This window comes from Entelurus aequoreus, linkage group LG10 (assembly GCF_033978785.1).
Source record: "Entelurus aequoreus isolate RoL-2023_Sb linkage group LG10, RoL_Eaeq_v1.1, whole genome shotgun sequence".
Classification (NCBI taxonomy): Eukaryota; Metazoa; Chordata; class Actinopteri; order Syngnathiformes; family Syngnathidae; genus Entelurus; species Entelurus aequoreus.
In genome coordinates, this window is record NC_084740.1 from 39,287,431 (window position 1) to 39,312,342 (window position 24,912).

Genomic DNA, 24,912 nt, shown 5'->3' on the forward strand with positions numbered 1-24,912 from the left:
TGCTGTTGACGGCAGACGAACTGCTTTACGGTAGACTAAACGTGACTGCTGTTGTTGTGTGTTGTTACCGCGCTGGGAGGACGTTAATGAAACTGCCTAACAATAAACCCACATAAGAAACCAAGAACTCTCCCTCGATCATTTTACAGTTATAACATGATTGGGCAGGCACGCTGTAAAAGTTGTGGGAAAGCGGACGTGAAAACAGACTGTCGCCGCTGTCCCCACTCAGGTCCGCATTGAACTGGGGGGGCGTGGCCTCCAGCTCCAGCTGAATACCGAGAGTTTGTCGGGAGAAAATTTCTGCCGGGAGGTTATCGGGAGAGGCGCTGAATACCGGGAGTCTCCCGCTAAAAACGGAAGGGTTGGCAAGTAAGCTTTAGCGCTGCCCTACTGGCTCCCTGGAGCTTTTTCAAAAATGTATGAAAATAGAAAAAGATGGGGAGAAAAATTTTCTGTAGGAGGACAACATGACAAAATCCTCCCTAATTGTTAGAAATCCCACTGTTTATATTAAACATGATTCTCTGATGAGAGTATTTGGCGAGCGCCGTTTTGTCCTAATTTTGGCCGTCCTTGAACTCACCGTAGTTTGTTTACATTTATAACTTTCTTCAGCATGCCAGAGAAATACGTATTTTGTGCCTCTCCTTCTTTGTCTCATTTTGTCCACCAAACGTTATATACTGTGGGTGAATGCCCAACGGTGAGCTTTGTTGATGTTATTGACTTGTGTGGAGTGTTTATGAAGCATATTTGGTCACTGCATGACTGCAAGCTAATCGATGCTAACATGCTATTTAGGCTGGTTTTATGTACATATTGCATCATTATGCCTCACTTGTGGGTATATTTGAGCTCATTTAATTTCCTATGTCCTCTGTGTATTTACAAACTCCGTTTCCATATGAGTTGGGAAATTGTTAGATGTAAATATAAACGGAATACAATGATTTGCAAATCATTTTCAACCCATATTCAGTTGAATATGCTACAAAGACAAGATATTTGATGTTCAAACTGATAAACATTTTTTTGTGTGCAAATAATCATTAACTTTAGAATTTGATGCCAGCAACACGTGACAAAGAAGTTGGGAAAGGTGGAAATAAATACTGATAAAGTTGAGGAATGCTCATCAAACACTTATTTGGAACATCCCACAGGTGAACAGGCAAATTGGGAACAGGTGGGTGCCATGATTGGGTATAAAAGTAGATTCCATGAAATGCTCAGTCATTCACAAACAAGGATGGGGCGTTTCTGGGTGTTGTTGTTAAACGTTTTTTTCCTTGCATAGGAGAGTTTTAACTTGCACTTACAGATGTAGCGACCAGCTGTAGTTACTGACAGTGGGTTTCTGAGGTGTTCCTGAGCCCATGTGGTGATATCCTTTACACACTGATGTCCCTTGTTGATGCAGTACAGCCTGAGGGATGGAAGGTCACGGGCTTAGCTGCTTACGTGCAGTGATTTCTCCAGATTCTCTGAACCCTTTGATGATATTACGGAGCGTAGATGATGAAATCCCTAAATTCCTTGCAATAGCTGGTTGAGAAAGGTTTTTCTTAAACTGTTCAACAATTTGCTCACGCATTTGTTGACAAAGTGGTGACCCTCGCCCCATCCTTGTTTGTGAATGACTGAGCATTTCATGGAATCTACTTTTATACCCAATCATGGCACCCACCTGTTCCCAATTTGCCTGTTCACCTGTGGGATGTTCCAAATAAGTGTTTGATGAGCATTACTCAACTTTATCAGTATTTATTGCCACCTTTCCCAACTTCTTTGTCACGTGTTGCTGGCATCAAATTCTAAAGTTAATGATTATTTGCAAAATGTTTATCAGTTTGAACATCAAATATGTTGTCTTTGTAGCATATTCAACTGAATATGGGTTGAAAAGGATTTGCAAATCATTGTATTCCGTTTATATTTACATCTAACACAATTTCCCAACTCATATGGAAACGGGGTTTGTAGGTGAAATTACATAATCTCCCACGGCACACCAGTATGCCGCGGCACAGTGGTTGAAAAACACTGCTTTAATGGACACAATGAAACACAATTAAGTACATAAAGTCAACTTGTCACTCTACTGCTACTTTAGGAACTTCTCCATGACTTCAGCTCCAGACTTCTTCTGTTTGTTTGATATTGTCATTACTGCCACAAGTGGTGGACAAGTGTATTACAACCATACGGACCACAGCTGGCCCTCTAGGTTAGGAAACACTGCTGTGGACCATCCTTTGTGGTTGAACGTCTTCAGGTTGGAGACACTTGGCCTTCTGGGTGAAGTATGTAAAGGTCAGCCAGGACTAATATTCGTCGGTAACTTTTCTACCTTCCCGCTGTCACAGATGCAAAAAAAAAAAAAAAGGTTTGTACCTCGTCTCCTTTCTGGCCCGTCACCGATCGACCTCGTTCACCCTGAAACGCACAAGCACGTCTGTTACTTCGACGCTTCTCTTCTTCGCCCGATTCGCGTTTGATTGAGGTGCGCTCATTCAGCCACGATTACAAAAATGTCTCTTAGATCGGATACTTACAGGCAGACCTCTGGGACCTGACAGGCCGGGGAGACCCTGCACACACACACACACACACACACACACACACACACACACACACACACACACACACACACACACACACACACACACACACACACACACACACACTCCAACGTCATTGCTCAATGACAACATCGATTGGTCAAAGAGTTTATCGTGTTCTCACATTTACTCCGTCAGGACCGGTTGTACCCGTAAATCCGCGCGGACCCGGGGGACCTGGGTTACCCTGCAGAGAGAAATTATGTCAGAGCGACAGGAAGTTGCCAGCGGCAGGAAGTCGGCGGTGTCGTCTCACCTGTAGACCGGTAAGTCCGCCTGTGCCAACGTCACCCTGTCAGACACAAAGATGGTTACAGGCCAAGGGGTCAGTCGGGGCGTGTCCAAAAACTTGTTTTAATGACCAATTAACAAGTCAGAATGTTCTTAATAGGGTGTCCCGATTAGAGATGTCCGATAATGGCTTTTTTGTCCAACTCTTAATTACCGGTTCCGATATCAACCGATACCGATATGTACAGTCGTGGAATTAACACATTATTATGCCTAATTTTGTTGTGATGCCCCGCTGGATGCATTAAACAATGTAACAAGGTTTTCCAAAATAAGAGAACAACTTCAACCCAAGTAATGGAAAAAAAATGTAATGGTTTTTGTTGTATTTTTGTTTTTTCTCGGCGAAGTCTTTAAGCGATAACTGTGTGGTGCTACTTTTTTTCGGTGTTTGCTTTTCATCCATCTTCCGCTTGTATTCATCGTGTATCGCCTTAGGATTCTTGAAGAGGTGGGAGATCAAATTGCTCGTATTAAAGGAAGACGTCTTGGTTCCTCTTCGCATAACCAACTTTTTGCAGTCATTGCAAATTGCCAGTTTTTTATCCGTCAGACACACTTTAAAATAATCCCAAAACATAGACATGGTGTCGTTAGTCAGTCACCGAGCTCGCTGGCTTGTTAGCCACGGCTACAGCACCGGCAACAACACACTCTTGTTGTTGTTATGCTCCACTCGCGGCGGTTTGATGAGGTCATCGTCAACTCCTGTGTTGTGTGCGGGAGAGAGGAGGGGCTGCTGACTGGTAATGTACCGCTCCGTATAGCGGCGTTTTAAAAAGTCATTAATTTTACTTTTTGAAACCGATACCGATAATTTCCGATATTACATTTTAAAGCATTTATCGGCCGATCGGCCTGCCAATATTATCGGACATCTCTATTCCCAATACATATGGTTCACCTCCAATACAATAATATTACGTAATTGCCTATGAAATTTTTATTTTTATTTTTAACAAACAGTCAAAAAACAGTGGTACTCCAGAATCAAGAATCACTTAATTAAATATTCCAACACAGTGTTACTGTTCAAACTGTGTGTAATGTTACAGTGGCCAAAATATAAAATATACTTGTTAAATAAAATCTATGCTGGGTTTTTAATGACTACTTAGGCCTTACTAAGCTACTGTATGTTAATGTCGGTCATTATGGTGGTACTTGGAGAACCGAGTGTTTTCTGAAGGGGTACCACTGCACTAAAAAGTTGTAGATAGAAAACATTTACAATGTTTTTAATTTATTTAAACAGCACAACTGTTTTTTCACGGTAAAAAAAAACGGCAGCTGAGTTGCCAGAATTTTACTGTAAAATGTAACTGTTTTTTTTTTTTACAGTATTTTAATGTAAATGGAAAAAGAGTGCCACAGTTTTGTATTTTTAAAGTAAAATTCTGCCAGGTTTTCTTGAAAATAAAATCTGCGTTTGCCGTTTTTACAATATATTATGTAAATGGAAAATGAAACCATGTTTTTTTTTTTTTCCAGAATTTTACAGTAAAAAACCGAGGTACTGCTTTTTCATTTACAGTAACATGCTGTACCCCTTGTAGTCGGCTTATTCAAGTGGAAATGGCGAGCATTTCATCGCCAAAACAGCTGAGCAAGCTTCCGGGGTTGGCCAACATTGTCTCACAAGATGTAGTTTCTCTTTAAATATCCTTCTTGAAAATGGCCTTGCAAATACACTATATTGCCAAAAGTATTTGGCCACCTGCCTTGACTCACATATGAACTTGAAGTGCCATCCCATTCCTAACACGTAGGGTTCAATATAATGTCGGTCCACCTTTTGCAGCTATTACAGCTTCAACTCTTCTGGGAAGGCTGTCCACAAGGTTGCGGAGTGTGTTTATAGGAAGTTTCCACCATTCTTCCAAAAGTGCATTGGTGAGGTCACACACTGATGTTGGTCGAGAAGGCCTGGTCATCCCAAAGGTGTTCTATCGGGTTCAGGTCAGGACTCTGTGCAGGCCAGTCAAGTTCATCCACAACAGACTCTGTCATTTATGTCTTTTGCTTTGTTCACTGGTGCACAGTCATGTTGGAAGAGGAAGGGGCCCGCTCCAAAATGTTCACACGAGGTTGGGAGCATGGAATTGTCCAAAATGTTTTGGTATCCTGGAGCATTCAAAGTTCCTTTCACTGAAACTAAGAGGTCAAGCCCAACTCCTGAAAAACAACCCCACACCATAATCCACCAAACTTCACACTTGGCACAATGCAGTCCAAAATGTAGCGTTCTCCTGGCAACCTCCAAACCCAGACTGGTCTATCAGATTGCCAGATGGAAAAGCGTGATTCATCACTCCAGAGAAGGCGTCTCCACTGCTCTAGAGTCCAGTGGCGACGTGCTTTACACCACTGCATCCCACGCTTTGCATTGGACTTGGTGATGTATGGCTTAGATGCAGCGGCCATGGAAACCCATTCCATGAAGCTCTCTGCGTACTGTACGTGGGCTAATTGGAAGGTCACATGAAGTTTGGAGCTCTGTAGCAACTGACTGTGCAGAAAGTCTTTGCACTATGCGCTTCAGCATCCGCTGACCCCTCTCTGTCAGTTTACGTGGCCTACCACTTGGTGGCTGAGTTGCTGTTGTTCCCAAACTCTTCCGTTTTTTATAATAAAGCCGACAGTTGACTTTGGAATATTTAGGAGCGAGGAAATTTCACGACTGGATTTGTTGCACAGGTGGCTTCCTATGACAGTTCCACGCTGGAAATCACAGAGCTATTTCTTTCACAAATGTTTGTAGAAACAGTCTCCATGCCTAAGTGCTTGATTTTATACACCTGTGGCCGTGTGATTAGGACACCTGATTCTGATCATTTGGATGGGTGGCCAAATACTTTTGGCAATATAGTGTATATATCTGCCACCTAATCAACATTTTGTTCTCCTTCTCTGCTAGAGACACTTCCTGCTTCCTGCTAAATTGAAACTTGTGAATGGATACTCACTTCGGAACGACAAGTGAGTATCCAATCACAGTCTCGTTAACATCAGGCTACCTAGATAGGCTACTGTCAACAACTTGTGATCTGATTGGCTATCGCAAAAGTCTCTCAATTCTGTGTTCTCAAATTCATCCGCTAACGGTCCCGGTGAGTATCCAATCACAGGAGGCGTAAACGCCACGTTCAACGTGAGGCCATCTAGAAGGCCTTACTGACAAATCGTGATCTGATTGGCTATCGCAACGGTCTATCAACTGTATGTCCCCGTTCACTTACAGTACACGGACGCCAGCATTGTTGATTCTGAAGGTCCCGGGCAGATTTGGTACAGCATGGCAACATAAGCTAGCTGAATTCTGATTGGATACAAACTAAAACTAAAAACAACAGCACTGGAAGGAGCATAATATGACATGAAGAGATTATGAATACTTTTAGACATTTAGGGAAAGTAAATGAAAAATGTATTTGATCTTTAATTAGGATCATGATTTCTGGCCTTGCTGGCCCTGACGGCACACCACTGAGTATATGGTGTATGGTAACCGGTGGTATATGACACATGTTGTGTGGACCACTCACAGGCACTCCAGGGTACTGGATGAAGTAGAATGTTGGCTCTCCTGCAAATCCCTTTGGTCCTGGAAAACCCTGCAACACAAATCAGTCAGAGTTGTGACTTTGCAACAAACAGTTGATGATGTTGCTGCACCAGAATAAAAAAGAAGGGACAAAATGACGTCCATAAACCTGATGCTTTTTTTTTTTTTTAGGTCGGAATGTAGTTTTTTTGTATATTTAAATATATATGTATGAATACATATAAAAACACATTATATATATATGTCTATATATGTATTTGTAAAAATATGCATGTATATGTGTGTGTGTGTGTGTATACATTATACATATATGTATACATATATATGTATACATACATATATCTATAATTAAATATAATAACAAATATATATGTGTATATATACTGTATATCCATCCATTCATCTTCTTCCGATTATCCGAAGTTGGGTTGCGGGGGCAGCAAACTAAGCAGAGGAGCCCAGACTTCCCTCTCCCCAGCTACTTTGTCTAGCTTTTCCTCGGGGGATCACGAGGTGTTCCCAGGCCAGCTGGGAGACATAGTCTCTCCACCGTGTCCTGGGTGTTCCCCGTGGTCTTCTACCGGTCGGAAGCGCCCTAAACACCGCCCCAGGGAGGCCTTCGGGGGGCATTCTAACCAGATGCCTGAACCACCTCATCTGGCTCCTCTCGATGTGGAGGAGCAACGGCTTTACTCTGAGCTTCTCACCCTATCTCTAAGGGAGAGCTCCACCACCCGACGGAGGAAACTTATTTTGGCCGCTTGTACCCGTGATCTTGTCCTTTCGCTTATAACCCAAAGATCAAGACCACCAGTGAGAATAGGAACGTAGATCGACTGGTAAATTCCGGCTTAGCTCCTTCTTTACCACAACAGACCGATACAGGGTCCACTTCACTGCAGACGCTGCACTAATCCGCCTGTCGATCTCACGATCCACTCTTCTCTCACTCGTGAACAAGACCCAGAGGTACTTGAACTCCTCCACTTGGGGTAGGATCCCCTCCCCAACCCGGAAATGGCACTCCAACCTTTTCTGGGCGAGAACCATGGACTCGGAAGTGCTGAGTTTCATCCCAGTCGCTTTACACTCAGCTGCGAAACGTTACAGTGAGAGCTGAAGATCCTGGTCAGATGAAACCAGCAGAACCACATCATCTGCAAAAAGCAGATACCGAATCCTGCAGCCACCAAACCAGAGCCTCTCAACACCCTGACTGCGCCTACAAATTCTGTCCATAAAAGTAGTAAACAGAATCCAACTCTCACTGGAAATGAGTCCGATGCGGACCAGGCTCTGACACTGATCATACAGGGAGCGGACCACAACAATCAGGCGGTCCGATACCCCATACTGTCTGGGCACTCTCCACAGGACTTCCCGAGGGACACGGTCGAATGCCTTCTCCAAGTCTCCAAAACACATGTAGACTGGTTGGACAAACTCCCATGCACCCTCAAGAACCCTGCAGGGAGTATAGAGTTGGTCCACAGATCCAGGACCAGAGACGAAAACCATACTGCTCCTCCTGAATCCGAGGTTCGACTATCCGACGCAGCCTCCTCTCCAGGACACCTGAATAGACCTTACCGGGAAGGCTGAGGGGTGTGATCCCCCGTTAATTGGAACACACCCTCTGGTTCTCCTTTTTAAATGGAGGAACAACCACCCCAATCTGCCAATCCAGAGGTACCACCCACGATGTCCACGCAATGCTGCAGAGTCTTGTCAACCATGACAGCCCCACAGCATCCAGAGCCGGGCGGATCTCACCCACCTGCCACTGAGGAGCTTCTTAACTACCTCGGCAACCGCAGCCCCAGAAATAGGAGAGTCCCCAGGCACTGCTTCATAAGAAGACGTGTAGGTGGGATTGAGAAGTTCTTCGAAATATTCCTTCCACCGATCCACAACATCCCCAGTCGACGTCAGCAGCACACAGTCCCCACTACACACGGTGTTGACAATGCACTGCTTCCCCCTTCTGAGGTGGCGGATGCTGGTCCAGAATCGCTTCGAAGCCGTCCGAAAGTCGTTCTCCATGGCTTCTACGAACTCCTCCCATGTCCGAGTTTTTGCCTCTGCAACCACCAAAGCCGCACACTGCTTGGCATGTCGGTACCTGTCCGCTGCCTCCGGAGTCCCGTGAGCCAAAAGGACCTGATAGGACTGCTTCTTGACCTATCTGTTGTACTGACCGCATCACCGTTGGGCCCTTGCTCTCCAAGAAGTCCAGGATTTCCCTGCTTTCCTTTAGTCCCGTTACACCCGTCCACTCCAGGAAAACCAGGTCCGCCAGCTGGGCCCGGGTGACCCTGAGAACACAAACAAGTTAATCCGTAAAAGAGAGTAAAGGAGAGGAACCCAGGGTGTAGTCTTACCGGGACTCCATCTAGACCAGGAAAGCCAGGAACCCCAACAGCTCCCTAAAACAACAATGAAGCAAAGCCAAGTCACAACCAGACCAGAACCTCAACCAACTGCGTCAAACTCAAGGCCCGGGGGCCAGATCTGTCCCGCCACATGGAAATAATAAACCCGGAAATAATATGCGTCAATAAAGCACTTCATTTTTATTTCTAAAAATATGTTTGACAGAAAAATTGCAAGTAGTGCATACAATTGAGAATGATCTGACCTTGCAAACAAAATTATGTCTACACAGTGTGGCCCACACCTCCAGCATATTTGTGGGATAAAAACAAAACACCAAATTTTTAAAAAATAAAATAAAAAAGAGCAAACATTTGTAATGTAATGAGAAAAGAGCTAACAATTTGATACTAATAACTCAAGGGTGTCCAAACTTTTTCCAAAATGAGTCACATACTGAAATGTCAAAGTATACGGGGGCCATTTAAAATGTTTTTAATTTTGTAAAAAAATAAAAACAGACATATATGTATCTATATACGTGTGTATATATATGTATCTATATACGTGTGTGTATATATATATATATATATATATATATATATATATATATATATATATATATATATACACTACCGTTCAAAAGTTTGGGGTCACCCAAACAATTTTGTGGAATAGCCTTCATTTCTAAGAACAAGAATAGACTGTCGAGTTTCAGATGAAAGTTCTCTTTTTCTGGCCATTTTGAGCGTTTAATTGACCCCACAAATGTGATGCTCCAGAAACTCAATCTGCTCAAAGGAAGGTCAGTTTTGTAGCTTCTGTAACGAGTTAAACTGTTTTCAGATGTGTGAACATGATTGCACAAGGGTTTTCTAATAATCAATTAGCCTTCTGAGCCAATGAGCAAACACATTGTACCATTAGAACACTGGAGTGATAGTTTCTGGAAATGGGCCTGTATACACCTATGTAGATATTGCAACAAAAACCAGACATTTGCAGCTAGAATAGTCATTTACCACATTAGCAATGTATAGAGTGTATTTCTTTAAAGTTAAGACTAGTTTAATGTTATCTTCATTGAAAAGTACAGTGCTTTTCTTTCAAAAATAAGGACATTTCAATGTGACCCCAAACTTTTGAACGGTAGTGTATATATATATATATATATATATATATATATATATATATATATATATATATATATATATATATATATATATATATATATATATATATATTAGTGTCAACATTTAATTTTTTTCTCATTACATTCCATAGTTTTGCTTTATTTTGAACAATTTTACCGTTATTTTCTTTCCCCCTGTAATAATTACTATTAGTACACTTTGTCACCTATAACAAAAAGCTGACACTAAGTTTTGTTTTTAAATAAATATGTAATTTTGTTTTTTAGTAGGTTGTAATTCTTTGGGAGCCTAACAATTCGATCCGATTTCGATTCCTGGGGTGTCGATTTGACTCAGAATCGATTCTTGATTCAAAACAATTCTCACAATGTATTATTTGGTATAATACCTATAATGAAACATTTTCAAAACAGGTTGCAGGTTAGAAAATCTCCTTTTGGTTGCATGGAGACAGCCTAAAAATGTATTTTTAAAAATGTACTATTCTCATTGAAAAAAAAATTGCTTTTTGAAAATTATGCATGATTTCGAATCGGGATGAACAAGAATCGCGATTCGGATGTGAATTGAATTTTTATGCGCCCCTAGTTTTTAGCATTTCTTTTTACAAAATACTTTGGCATTTTGTATGTGGCCCTTGTTGAAAATGTTTGGACACCCCAATGTTAACATATATTGTTAGAATTTAAAAAAAAATTACAATAAAATGCCTGTTCCCCTGACCAATGATTTCAAAAGTTATCCATCAATTTGTAAATACAAATAATAAATGCATACAGTGCAAAAAAGAGCTGACAAAATATAAAATAAAAATACTAAATTTTAGCAAAACAACACTAAAAACTAGTGAAATTCATTTCACTTGATAAGACATGCTATAATTAAGATTTGTGTATTTAGAAATTAGCAGGACATTTAAGATAGAAACAAGTATTTTATTTTGAAAACAAGCGTTATTCAACTTGTAATTCTGAAATTAAACATCTTGAAACAACGTTTTCTATGTGGGGGAAACCAAAATATCTTATTCGAATGGGTATCTTCTCAATTGTAACATTTTTAAACTGAACAGGACAAGCGGTAGAAAATGGATGGATGGATGGGATGGATGGAAGAACAAAACATAATTATTCATGCTAAATCAAGATTATGATGTAAAGTCAATGATTAAAAAAAAAGTAAATAGCTCTTAAAACTAGAAACATTTTTAGAAATAACATTTTAAAGGAATTGTGTAATAATATGAGGAGATGATACATTCAATTTAGTGCTGTCAAAAGATTTGTAATCAGATTAATCACACTTTTGAATTTGAATTAATTGTGACTATTCACAGTAAAAAATACTTGCTTACATAACTTAAGTCAACCTAAAAAAAGACCCCAATATTTTGACACAATTTCATCAGTAGAATGTTATTCACAATAATTTTTTATGTTTTACTTGAATGTACATAATTTATTTGCCCAAAACCTGGTAAAAGTATTATCTATAGTCCTGTTTACTCACTTTATATAAAGCCCACGCCACCTTTCAGATAACCATTTAAAAAATAAAAATAAAAATAATTAATCTGCAATTTTACATGATTAATGCGATAATTTTTTGTGATTAATCACATGAGTTAACTTGATATTTTTGACAGCCCAAATTAAAATTCATATACAAACCCGAAAAGCAGTGAAGTTGGCACGTTGTGTAAATGGTAAATAAAAAAACAGAATACAAAGATTTGCAAATCCTTTTCAACTTATATTCAATTGAATGGACTGCAAAGACGAGATACTTAACGTTCAAACTGGAAAGCTTTGTTATTTTTTGCAAATATGAGCTTATTTGGAATTTGATGCCTGCAACATGTTTCAAAAAAGCTGGCACAAGTGGCAAAAAAGACAGCAAAAGTTGAGGAATGCCCATCAAACACTTATTTGGAACATCCCACAGGTGAACAGGCAAATTGGGAACAGGTGGGTGCCATGATTGGGTATAAAAGCAGCTTCCATGAAATGCTCAGTCATTCACAAACAAGGATGGGGCGAGGGTCACCACTTTGTGAACGAATGCGTGAGCAAATTGTCCAACAGTTTAAGAACAACAATTCTCAACGAGCTATTCCAAGGAATTTAGGGATTTCACCATCTACGGTCCGTAATATCATCAAAAGGTTCAGAGAATCTGGAGAAATCCCTGCATGTAAGCAGCAAGGCTGAAAACCAACATTGAATGCCTGTGACCTTTGATCCCTCAGGCGGTACTGCATCAAAAAGCGACATCAGTGTGTAAAGGATATCACCACATGGGCTCAGGAACACTTCAGAAAACCACTGTCAGTAACTACAGTTCATCGCTACATCTGTAAGTGCAAGTTAAAACTCTACTATGCAAAGCAAAAGCCATTTATCAACAACACCCAGAAACGCCGCCGGCTTCGCTGGGCCCGAGCTCATCTAAGATGGACTGATGCAAAGTGGAAAAGTGTTTTGTGGTCTGACGAGTCCACATTTCAAATTGTTTTTGGAAACTGTGGACGTCGTGTCCCGCGGACCAAAGAAGAAAAGAACCATCAGGATTGTTATAGGCGCAAAGTTCAAAAGGCAGCATCTGTGATGGTATGGGGGTGTATTAGTGCCCAAGACATGGGTAACTTACACATCTGTGAAGGCACCATTGATGCTGAAAGGTACATGCAGGTTACAACAGCGTGGCTTCATAGTAAAAGAGTGTGGGTACTAGACTGGCCTGCCTGTAGTGCAGACCTGTCTCCCATTGAAAATGTGTGGCTCATTATGAAGCCTAAAATATCACAACGGAGACCCCCGGACTGTTGAACAACTTAAGCTGTACATCAAGCAAGAACGGGAAATAATTCCACCTGAAAAGCTTCAAAAATGTGTCTACTCAGTTCCCAATCGTTTACTGAGTGTTGTTAAAAGGAAAGGCCATGTAACACAGTGGTAAAAATGCCCCTGTGCCAACTTTTTTGCAACGTGTTGCTGCCATTAAATTCTAAGTAATAATTATTTGCAAAAAAAAAACCCAAGTTTCTCAGTTGGAACATTAAATATCTTGTCTTTGCAGTCTATTCAATTGAATATACGTTGAAAAGGATTTGCAAATCATTGTATTCTGTTTTTATTTACCATTTACACAACGTGCCAACTTCACTGGTTTTGGGTTTTGTATATTCACTGAGGGCAGCCATAACTACGTTCATTAAATACGAGTCTGACGGACTTGGACTAAAGCAAGCGTCTCTTCTTGTCTTTCGTAAAAATTATTTAAGACTTTTTTTTTCATTCACCGTGTCTCCCTTTGGTCCCGGAGATCCTGCTGGACCTTCATCCCCTCGCTTGCCTTTCTCTCCCGGAGAACCTTGAGAGCCTGGGAAACCTGGGGGTCCCTGAGGTCCCTGTCTACCAAGCGGCCCTGGATCCCCCTGTGGAAGCAAAGCCAAGAGTCAAGACCGCAGTGGTGTCCAAATTGAAGACCGGGGGGCCACGTTTTAATATTTTATTGGCACCTCGGGGAATATTTGTCACAAAAAATGAAACATTGTGAAGGAGGATTAGGGATCCTTGTTAGTGTACCGGGGCAGGCTTCTGACTTCCCTGAAAAAGGGTTTGATTCCCGGGTTGCCTCTGAAATGGCATCCGGTGTGAAAACTAATCCAAAACCGTTCATGCGATTCACTCGCTAACAGGAACAAAAAAAAAGGATGAAGAAGAACTCGGGCCACTTTGAAATATTGACAAGATACCGCACAATAATTGCCCTTCGCAATAAGAGTGTTTAACAAAGAATAAAATAAAAAAACATTTAATATCAAATAGTCCGAACCCTCTTTAATTGTACATATGTAAAACTTTAAAAACATTTTTTATTTAGATGCCTCCATTTCTAATGAGGTGACATGGAAATTGTCTCAATTCATGCTGGGAAACTTTGAACATGACCACAAGAGGGCATTGTGACAACACAGGCACCTCGTTGTCGCACACTGTGTGCGTGCGTGCGTGTGTGTGTGTGTGTGTGTGTGTGTGTGTGTGTGTGTGTGTGTGTGTATGTGTGTGATGAGATGTGACAGGTCTGATCTCTGTTAGTTTTTGTTCTCTCTATCTTTCTCTGGAATTATTGAAGTGTGAAATCAGTGAGACAGACGCTTTCCCATGATGCTTTATGTCTGTCTGCGACCCCCAGCTGTACAAACACACACACACACACACACACACACGCACACACACACACACGCACTTGTGAGCAGTAGCATCTTAAAATCAGGTGAAATATGCATGTGTGTGTTTGAGGTGAGACCGTACACAAAGAATATTCTGATGGTCATATCAGTCCATAAGAACGCTTTGATCTCTTTTATTTTGTTAACGGTCTCTTATTTTGTTCACTTCCCATTCTGTCCAATGCAGTGTTTGTCCAAACGTTTCCCAGCCAGGGTCGCATACAAAACTAAAAAAGCCCTCTGCGAGTGCAGACGTCCGCTAGGGCTTAATTTCCCAGTGGTAAAAAAAAAGTCTAGACGGTGAACCGGATCACCCCAAAACTTGAATCACTTATTCCTTGTCCCATTACTGGCATTTCCTGAAGTTTCATCAAAATCCGTCCATAACTTTTTGAAGTATCGAGAATGGAATGAAAGAAACAAAGTGAACACTCTTGCCTGTCTCTGCTATCTTTGCTATCTTGGCTGCTAGCACACACACACACACACAAACACAGAAGTCAAAGATCGTAATGTAAACCTAATGTAACATCGTATTTATGATCGGGATCAGCCCCAAAACGTAATGATTTGTTCTTTACCCCATTTCTCACGATTCCTGGAATTTTAATCAAAATTTGCCTATAACTTTTTGAGCGGATCCACTCATTTTGTCCCTGCGGGTGGAGACATGGCCGCTCGTAATGTAAACCTAAAGTAATATCGTAAAAATGATCGGGATCAGCCCCAAAACGTAATAACTTCTTCTTTACCCCATTTCCCACGATTCCGGGAATTTTAATCAAAATGTGCCAATAACTTTTTGAGCTATCTATAGCGGACCCACTGGCTTTGTCTCTGTGGGTGGAGGCGGGTCAGCTCGCAAATAGAGGCTCATAACCTAAACGTAAGGTCAATCAATCAATGTCAATCAATGTTTATTTATATAGCCCTAAATCACAAGTGTCTCAAAGGGCTGTACAAGCCACAACGACATCCTCGGTACAGAGCCCACATACGGGCAAGGAAAAACTCACCCCAGTGGGACGTCGGTGAATGACTATGAGAAACCTTGGAGAGGACCGCATATGTGGGTAACCCCCCCCCTCTAGGGGAGACCGAAAGCAACGGATGTCGAGTGGGTCTGACATAACATTGTGAAAGTCCAGTCCACAGTGGATCCAACACATCAGCGGGAGTCCAGTCCACAGCGGGGCCAAGGGGAAACCATCCCGAGCGGAGACGGGTCAGCAGCGCAGAGATGTCCCCAACCGATGCACAGGCTAGTGGTCCACCCGGGGTCTCGGCTCTGGACAGCCAGCACTTCATCCATGGCCACCGGACCTGTGTAACTCCCCCTCGCAAGGGACAGGGGAGAAGAGGAGAGAAGAAAAGAAAAGAAACGAAACGGCAGATCAACTGGTCTAAAAAGGGGGGGTCTATTTAAAGGCTAGATTATACAAATGAGTTTTAAGATGGGACTTAAATGCTTCTACTGAGGTAGCATCTCTAACTGTTACCGGGAGGGCATTCCAGAGTATTGGAGCCCGAATAGAAAACGCTCTATAGCCCGCAGACTTTTTTTTGGCTCTGGGAATCACTTAGAAGCCGGAGTTCTTTGAACGCAGATTTCTTGTCGGACATATGGTACAATACAATCGACGAGATAGGCTGGAGCTAAACCGTGTAGTATTTTATACGTAAGTAGTAAAACCTTAAAGTCGCATCTTAAGTGCACAGGAAGCCAGTGCAAGTGAGCCAGTATAGGCGTAATATGATCAAACTTTCTTGTTTTTGTCAAAAGCCTTGCAGCCGCATTTTGTACCAACTGTAATCTTTTAATGCTAGACATAGGGGGGCCCGAAAATAATACGTTACAGTAATCGAGACGAGACGTAACGAACGCATGAATAATGATCTCAGCGTCGCTAGTGGACAAGATGGAACGAATTTTAGCGATATTACGGAGATGAAAGAAGGCCGTTTTAGTAACACTCTTAATGTGTGACTCAAACGAGAGAGTTGGGTCGAAGATAATACCCAGATTCTTTACCGAGTCTCCTTGTTTAATTGTTTGGTTGTCAAATGTTAAGGTGGTATTATTAAATAGATGTTGGTGTCTAGCAGGACCGATAATCAGCATTTCCGTTTTCTTAGCGTTGAGTTGCAAAAAGTTAGCGGACATCCATTGTTTAATTTCATTAAGACACGCCTCCAGCTGACTACAGTCCGGCATGTTGGTCAGCTTTAGGGGCATGTAGAGTTGAGTGTCATCAGCATAACAGTGAAAGCTAACACTGTATTTGCGTATGATGTCACCCAGCGGCAGCATGTAAATACTAAAGAGTGCAGGGCCAAGAACCGAACCCTGGGGAACTCCGCACGTTACCTTGACATAGTCCGAGGTCACATTGTTATGGGAGACGCACTGCATCCTGTCAGTAAGATAAGAGTTAAACCAAGACAAGGCTAAGTCTGACATACCAATACGTGTTTTGATACGCTCTAATAAAATATTATGATCGACGGTATCGAAAGCGGCGCTAAGATCAAGAAGCAGCAACATAGATGACGCATCAGAATCCATCGTTAGCAATAGATCATTAGTCATTTTTGCGAGGGCTGTCTCCGTAGAGTGATTTGCCCTGAAACCGGATTGTAAAGGTTCACAGAGATTGTTAGTCACCAAGTGTTCATTTAGCTGCTGTGCAACAATTTTTTCGAGAATTTTGGAAATAAACGGAAGGTGGGAGACCGGTCGGTAGTTTACCATGAGGTCAGGATCGAGGTTAGGTCTTTTGAGCAGAGGATGAATAACCGCTTTTTTGAATGCTAGGGGAACAGTGCCGGAGGAAAGTGATAAGTTTATAATATTTAACACTGATGGACCTAATAATACAAACAGTTCCTTGATAAGTTTCCCAGGAAGTGGGTCAAGTAAACATGTTGTTTGTTTTATCCCACTTACACGCTGTAATAATTCCTCTAATGTTATTTCATCAAAAATAGAGAGACTATTTTGGAGGGCAGTGTCCGTCGTATATACAGTCGTATTTGTGTTAATAGAACCCAGTTGTAGCTGGGATGCGTTGTCTTTAATCTCCTTTCTAATGAGTTCAATTTTCTTATTAAAGAAATTCATAAAGTCATCTGCCGAGTGGGTGTAGCTACTGGGAGGAGTCCCAAGTTGGGTTAGCGATGCTACTGTACTAAACAGAAATTTAGGATCGTTTTTGTTGAGGCGGATGAGATTTGAGTAGTATTTAGCTTTAGCTAAGGTAAGCATGCGTTTATAAGTTATTAAACTATCACTCCATGCTTGATGGAAAACCTCAAGTTTAGTCGCGCGCCATTTGCATTCCAGTTTTCTACATGATAATTTATGAGCTCTAATTTCTTCTGTATACCATGGGGTGCGCCTTTTAGGGGCCCTTTTTTGCTTTAGCGGTGCTATACTATCAATAATTTCGCGCAAGGCATCGTCAAAGTTGTTAGTGAGGTTATCAATAGAGCCGACATAATTTGGGAATGGTGCCATTACCGAAGGCAGTAGGTCAGCAAGAGTCATCGTTGTGGCAGCATTAATGTTGCGGCCGCTATAGCAGTTATTATTATTATTAGCTTGTTGACAAAGAGTCAAAACTTCAAATTTTATAAGGTAATGATCGGACATTACTTTAGTATATGGAAGTATCATAACTTTGGAGGTGGTGACACCCCTGACAAGTAAACGTAAGGTAACATATTTAAGATGTTTCGGATCAGCCCCAAAATGTAATCTATATCTAATTTCTGACATTTACTATAATTTCAATCAAAATATGCCTATAACTTTTTGACCTATCTGTAGCGGATCCACTGTCTTTGTCTCTGTGGGTGGAGACAGGGCCGCTCGTAATGTAAACCTAAAGTAATATTGTAAAACTTATCGGGATCAGCCCCAAAACTTAATGATTGTTTTTTTACAGCATTTCACACAGTTCGTGGAATTTTAATCAAATTGTACTCCTAACTTTTTGAGCTATCTATAGCTATCTTTTTGTCTCTGTGGACAGAGGGGTGGTCAGCTCTCAAGTAGAGGCTCGTAACCTAAACGTAATGTAACATAGTCAAGATGTTTCGGATCAGCCCTAAAATATAATCACTTGTTTCTTATCCAATTTCGGACGTTTCTTTAAAGTTTTAGAAAAAGTTGCCTGTAACTTTTTGAAGTATCGAGAGTGGAATGAAAGAAAGAAAGTGAACACTCTTGTCTGTCTCCGCTATCTTAGCTATCTGGGCTGCTAGCATACAGAACTTGCAGAGGTAACAATAGAATTATGTTTTATTTTGTACATTAAAGATGCTAACTAGAACCAATTCAAAGTAGTTCATATATGCTAAGACATACAAATTAAACTTCTTGCACATGCTCTGATAGGTAACTTTACTGAAGACGAGAATAGATGGCGGCAGTGCCGTCCATTGTGTCGAATCATTCCTACACTGTATCGAATCCTATCAAATTGTTCGTACAAGCTATCGAATCTTATTGAATCATTCGTAAACTGTATTGAATGTTATCAAATCGTTCGTAAACTTTATCGACTTTATCGAATCATTTGTACACTGTTTTTAATCTTATCAAATTGTTCGTACAATCTGTCAAATCTTATCAAATCATTCGTACACCGTATCAAATTTCATCAAATTGTTCGTAAACTTTATCGACCTTATTGAATAATCCATACACTGTATAGAATCTTACCAAATCGTTTGAACGCTGTATCGAATCTTGTCGAATCGTTCGTACACTGTATCGAATCTTATCAAATCGTTACGTTATAAAATATATTGTTTTTGAATTGCATCATAACCCATGTATCTAGATGTGTATTGAATCGACAAAAAGACGTACACTGTATCGAATCTTAATAAATAGTTTATACACTGTATCGAATCTTAATGACTCGTTCGTACACTGTATCGAATCTTAATGACTCGTTCGTACACTGTATTGAAATGTATCAAATCGTTCGTACACTGTATCAAACTTTTCGTACACTGTGTCAACTCTTATCGAATCGTCCGTACACTGTACTGAATCTTATCGAATCGTATGTACACTGTATCAAATCTGATCGAATCGTATGTACACTGTATCAAATGTTATCAAATTGTTCATACACTATCAAATCTTAAAATTAAATTTTTATACACTGTATTGAAGCGTTTGTAGACTGTATCAAATCTTATTGAATTGTTCGTACACTATCGAATCGTTCGTACGCTGTTTCGAATCATTCGTGCACTGTATCGAATCTTATCGAATCGTTCGTACACTGTATCAAATAATTCGTACACTGTATCGGATCTTATCGAATTGTTCGTACACAGACTCGAATCTTCTCCAATTGTTCGTAAACTCTATCAAATCTTATTGAATTTTTTGTAAACTGTATCGAATTTTATCCAATCGTGTTTTAAAATATATAGTTTTTGAATGGTATCATAACTCATGTATCTAGACGCGTATCAAATCGTCCGTCACAAAGAGATGTACACTGTATCAAAACGTATCGAATCGTTTGTATACAGTATCAAATTGTTGATACACTGTATCAAATCTTATTGAATTGTTAGTGCACTGTATCAAATCTTAACGAATTGTTCGTACACTATCGACTCTTATCGAATCGTTTGTACATTGTACCGAATCTTATCGACTCGTTTGTATACTGTATCTAATCATTTGTACAGTGTACTGAGTCCTACCAAATCATTTGTACACTATCAAATCTTATTGAAACGTTTGTACACTGCATCGAATGTATCGAATCGTTTGTACATTGTATCGAATCTTATCGACTCGTTAGTACACTGTATCAAATCATTTGTACACTGTATTGAATCTTATCAAATCGTTCGTACACTATCAAATCTTATTGACTCGTTCGTACACTGTATCGGATCTTATCGAATTGTTTGTACTCCTTTTCGAATTTTATTGAATCGTTCGTACACTATAAAATCTTACTGAATCGTTTTTGGATAGTATCAAATGTTATCGAATTGTTATTATTGATATTCTTAATATTATTTACAGAAACAGGAAGTTACAAGATCGGAAGTGGTCACGTTCAAACTAACACATTTATCAAATCGTTTGTACACTATATCGAATCTTATCGAATTGTTCGTACATTGAGTTGAATCTTATCGAATTGCTTGTACACTGTATCGAATCATTCGTACACTGTATTGAATCCTAACGAATTGTTCGTACATTGTGTTGACTCTTATCAAATTGTTTGTACACTGTATTGAATTTATCGCCTCGTTAGTACACTGTATCGAATCTTAACGAATTGTTCGTACACTGTATAGAATCTTTACGAATTGTTCATACACTGTGTCGAATCTTATCAAATTGTTTGTACACTCTATCGACTCTTATCGAATTGTTAGTACACTTTATTGAATTTATCAACTCGTTCGTACACTGTATTGAATAATATTGAATCGTTCGTATTCTATCACATCTTATTGAAATGTTTGTACACTGTATTGAATCTTATCGACTCATTCGTACACTGTACCAAATCTTAACAAATTGTTCGTACAATGTGTCGAATCTTATCAAATTGTTGGTGTATCGAATCTTAACAAATTGTCGGTACACTGCGTCGAGTCTTATCGAATTGTTCGTACACTGTGTCGAATCTTATCTAATTGTTGGTGTATCGAATCTTAACAAATTGTCGGTACACTGTGTCGACTCTTATCGAATTGTTTGTACACTGTATTGAATTTACTGACTCTTTAGTACACTGTATTGAATCATTTATACACAGTATTGAATCTTATTGAATCGTTTGTACTCTATCACATCTTATTGAAATGTTTGTACACTGCATCGAATCTTATCGACTCGTTAGTACACTGTATCGAATCTTAACGAATTGTTCGTACACTGTGTCGAATCTTATCGAATTGTTGGTGTATCGAATCTTAATTGTCGGTACACTGTGTCGAATCTTATCGAATTGTTGGTACACTCTATCGACTCTTATCGAATTGTTTGTACACTGTATTGAATTTATTGACTCGTTAGTACACTGTGTTGAATCATTTGTACACAGTATTGAATCTTATTGAATCGTTCGTACTCTATCACATCTTATTGAAATGTTTGTACACTGTATCGAATCTTATGGACTTGTTAGTACACTGTATCGAATCTTAAGGAATTGTTCGTACACTGTGTCGAATCTTATCGAATTGTTCGTACACTGTGTCGAATCTTATCGAATTGTTGGTGTACTGAATCTTAACGAATTGTTGGTACACTGTGTTGAATCTTATCGAATTGTTGGTACACTGTATTGAATTTATCGATTCGTTAGTACACTGTATTGAATCATTTGTACACAGTATCGAATCTTATTGAATCGTTCATACTCTATCACATCTTATTGAAATGTTTGTAAACTGTATCGAATCTTATTGACTCGTTAGTATACTGTATCGAATTGTAAACAATTGTTCGTACATTGTGTCGAATCTTATTGAATTGTTCATACACTATCGACTCTTTTCGATTTGTTTGTACAGTTTTTGAATTTATCGACTCGTTAGTACACTGTATTGAATCATTTGTACACTGTATTGAATCTTATTGAATCAAGGTACTCTATCACATCTTATTGAAATGTTTGTACACTGTATTGAATCTTATCGACTCATTCGTACACTGTACCAAATCTTAACAAATTGTTCGTACAATGTGTCGAATCTTATCAAATTGTTGGTGTATCGAATCTTAAATTGTCGGTACACTGCGTCGAGTCTTATCGAATTGTTCGTACACTGTGTCGAATCTTATCTAATTGTTGGTGTATCGAATCTTAACAAATTGTCGGTACACTGTGTCGAATCTTATCGAATTGTTGGTACACTCTATCGACTCTTATCGAATTGTTTGTACACTGTATTGAATTTACCGACTCGTTAGTACACTGTATTGAATCATTTATACACAGTATTGAATCTTATTGAATCGTTTGTACTCTATCACATCTTATTGAAATGTTTGTACACTGTATCAAATCTTATCGACTCGTTAGTACACTGTATCGAATCTTAACGAATTGTTCGTACACTGTGTCGAATCTTATCGAATTGTTGGTGTATCGAATCTTAATTGTCGGTACACTGTGTCGAATCTTATCGAATTGTTGGTACACTCTATCGACTCTTATCGAATTGTTTGTACACTGTATTGAATTTACTGACTCGTTAGTACACTGTGTTGAATCATTTGTACACAGTATTGAATCGTTCGTACTCTATCACATCTTATTGAAATGTTTGTACACTGTATCGAATCTTATCGACTTGTTAGTACACTGTATCGAATCTTAAGGAATTGTTCGTACACTGTGTCGAATCTTATCGAATTGTTCGTACACTGTGTCGAATCTTATCGAATTGTTGGTGTACTGAATCTTAACGAATTGTTGGTACACTGTGTTGAATCTTATCGAATTGTTGGTACACTGTATTGAATTTATCGATTCGTTAGTACACTGTATTGAATCATTTGTACACAGTATCGAATCTTATTGAATCGTTCATACTCTATCACATCTTATTGAAATGTTTGTAAACTGTATCGAATCTTATTGACTCGTTAGTATACTATATCGAATTGTAAACAATTGTTCGTACATTGTGTCGAATCTTATTGAATTGTTCATACACTATCGACTCTTTTCGATTTGTTTGTACAGTTTTTGAATTTATCGACTCGTTAGTACACTGTATTGAATCATTTGTACACTGTATTAAATCTTATTGAATCAAGGTACTCTATCACATCTTATTGAAATTTTTGTACACTGTATTGAATCTTATCGACTCATTAGTACACCGTATTGAATCTTATCGACTCGTTAGTACACTGTATCAAATCGTAACGAATTGTTCGTACATTGTGTCGAATCATATTGAATTGTTCATACACTATCGACTCTTTGAATTGTTTGTACACTGTTTTGAATTTATTGACTCGTTAGTACACTATATTGAATCATTTGTACACTGTATTGAATCGTTCGTACTCTATCACATCTTATTGAAATGTTTGTACACTACATTAAATCTTATCGACTCATTAGTACACTGTATCAAATCGTTCGCACTCTGTATCAAATCTTATCAAATTGTTTGTAGTCTGTATCGAATCTTATTGAATCGTTCGTACACTATAAAATATTATTGAATTGTTTGTAGACTATCATGTTTTATCGAATTATTATTAATATTTGTATTATTATTTATTGTAATATTTGTTTTAATATTTAATATTATGTACATTAGTATTTTTTCCCTTGACTATTTTTCCTCTGCCGTGAAAAAGGAAACAGGAAGTTACAAGATCGGACGTGGTCTGCGTTGTTCAAAGTAGCAAACTTCTCGATAAGTTTTCACGAAGTAGGACGACTGTCTCAACTGCGCCGCGATTGGCTCTCGTGTAACGTGGGCGGAGCCTCACCGTCGCTCCCTTGGCTGGAAAGCACCGACAGGTGGAACAGTCCCGGCCTCCGCATGGCTCCGTGTGGTCGCCCTGCAGACAAAGACATCATGGTCAACGTGTTCATGGACTTCCCGGTTTCAGGGCAACAGAGTTCTAGAGTTCTGTCACCGCGGTTCAAGCGGCCTTTAAGAGTTTTTCTCCCAGATTCATCGAACGATTTGAACGGCCACTAAAAATACGAGGGGCTCTCGTGTCACGACCAGTGCGACCCGTTTCACTCGGTGACTCCCAGCAGACCGATTCCCATCATGCACCAGTGTTTGTGTTGCAGGCATTCCTGCCGCGTTGTGTCAACTCAGTTAGCAGTCAAGCGTTTCAATCAGCAGTAGGAATGTGAAAATCACTCCATCTGCCGTCAGACCCTCACGGCGGACACACGTCTGACAATGTGTCCTGCGTACATGTCCTCTGACTGTACATGTCACGCACACGTGTCCCACTTACAGTCACCATCAAAAGTCTACATACACTTGTAAAGAACATAATGTCATGGCTGTCTTGAGTTTCCAATACTTTCTACAACTCTTATTTTTTTGTGATAGAGTGATTGGAGCACATACTTGTTGGTCACAGAAAGGATTCATAAAGTTTGGTTCTTTTATGAATTTATTATGGGTCTACTGAAAATGTCCATGACATCACATGGACAAAGATAAGACCTTTTGGAGGAATGTTCTGTGGTCAGATGAAACAAAAATTGAGCTGTTTGGCCACAATACCCAGCAATATGTTTGGAGGAGAAAGGGTGAGGCCTTTAATCCCAGGAACACCACACCTACCGTCAAGCATGGTGGTGGTAGTATTATGCTGTGGGCCTGTTTTACTGCCAATGGAACTGGTACTTTAAATGGGACAATGAAAAAGGAGAATTACATCCAAATTCTTCAGGACAACCTAAAATCATCAACCCGGAGGCATACTTGCCAACCCTCCCGATTTTTGCGGGAGACTCACGAATTTCAGTGCCCCTCCCGAAAATCTCCCGGGGCAACCATTCTCCCAAATTTCTCCCGATTTCCACCCGGACAACAATATTGGGAGCGTGCCTTAAAGGCACTGCCTTTAGCGTCCTCTCTCACCTGAAAAGGAGACTACTATATATGTCTCCGTTATCC

At 39.9% G+C, this 24,912-nt stretch overlaps 1 protein-coding gene across 1 annotated transcript in view; it reads right to left on the reverse strand.

The window, feature by feature from the left end:
• The window catches only part of col4a4 (collagen, type IV, alpha 4), a 62,019-nt gene that overhangs the window by 17,606 nt on the left and 19,501 nt on the right, over positions 1 to 24,912 (reverse strand). The window contains exons 4-12 of the mRNA XM_062060832.1: positions 23,756 to 23,827; positions 13,309 to 13,443; positions 8,862 to 8,906; positions 8,679 to 8,795; positions 6,461 to 6,529; positions 2,881 to 2,916; positions 2,749 to 2,811; positions 2,559 to 2,594; positions 2,398 to 2,439 (exon numbers count right to left, since the gene is read on the reverse strand). Of these exons, the coding sequence (XP_061916816.1) occupies positions 2,398 to 2,439; positions 2,559 to 2,594; positions 2,749 to 2,811; positions 2,881 to 2,916; positions 6,461 to 6,529; positions 8,679 to 8,795; positions 8,862 to 8,906; positions 13,309 to 13,443; positions 23,756 to 23,827 (615 nt within the window). The remainder of the gene's footprint in view (positions 1 to 2,397; positions 2,440 to 2,558; positions 2,595 to 2,748; positions 2,812 to 2,880; positions 2,917 to 6,460; positions 6,530 to 8,678; positions 8,796 to 8,861; positions 8,907 to 13,308; positions 13,444 to 23,755; positions 23,828 to 24,912) is intronic.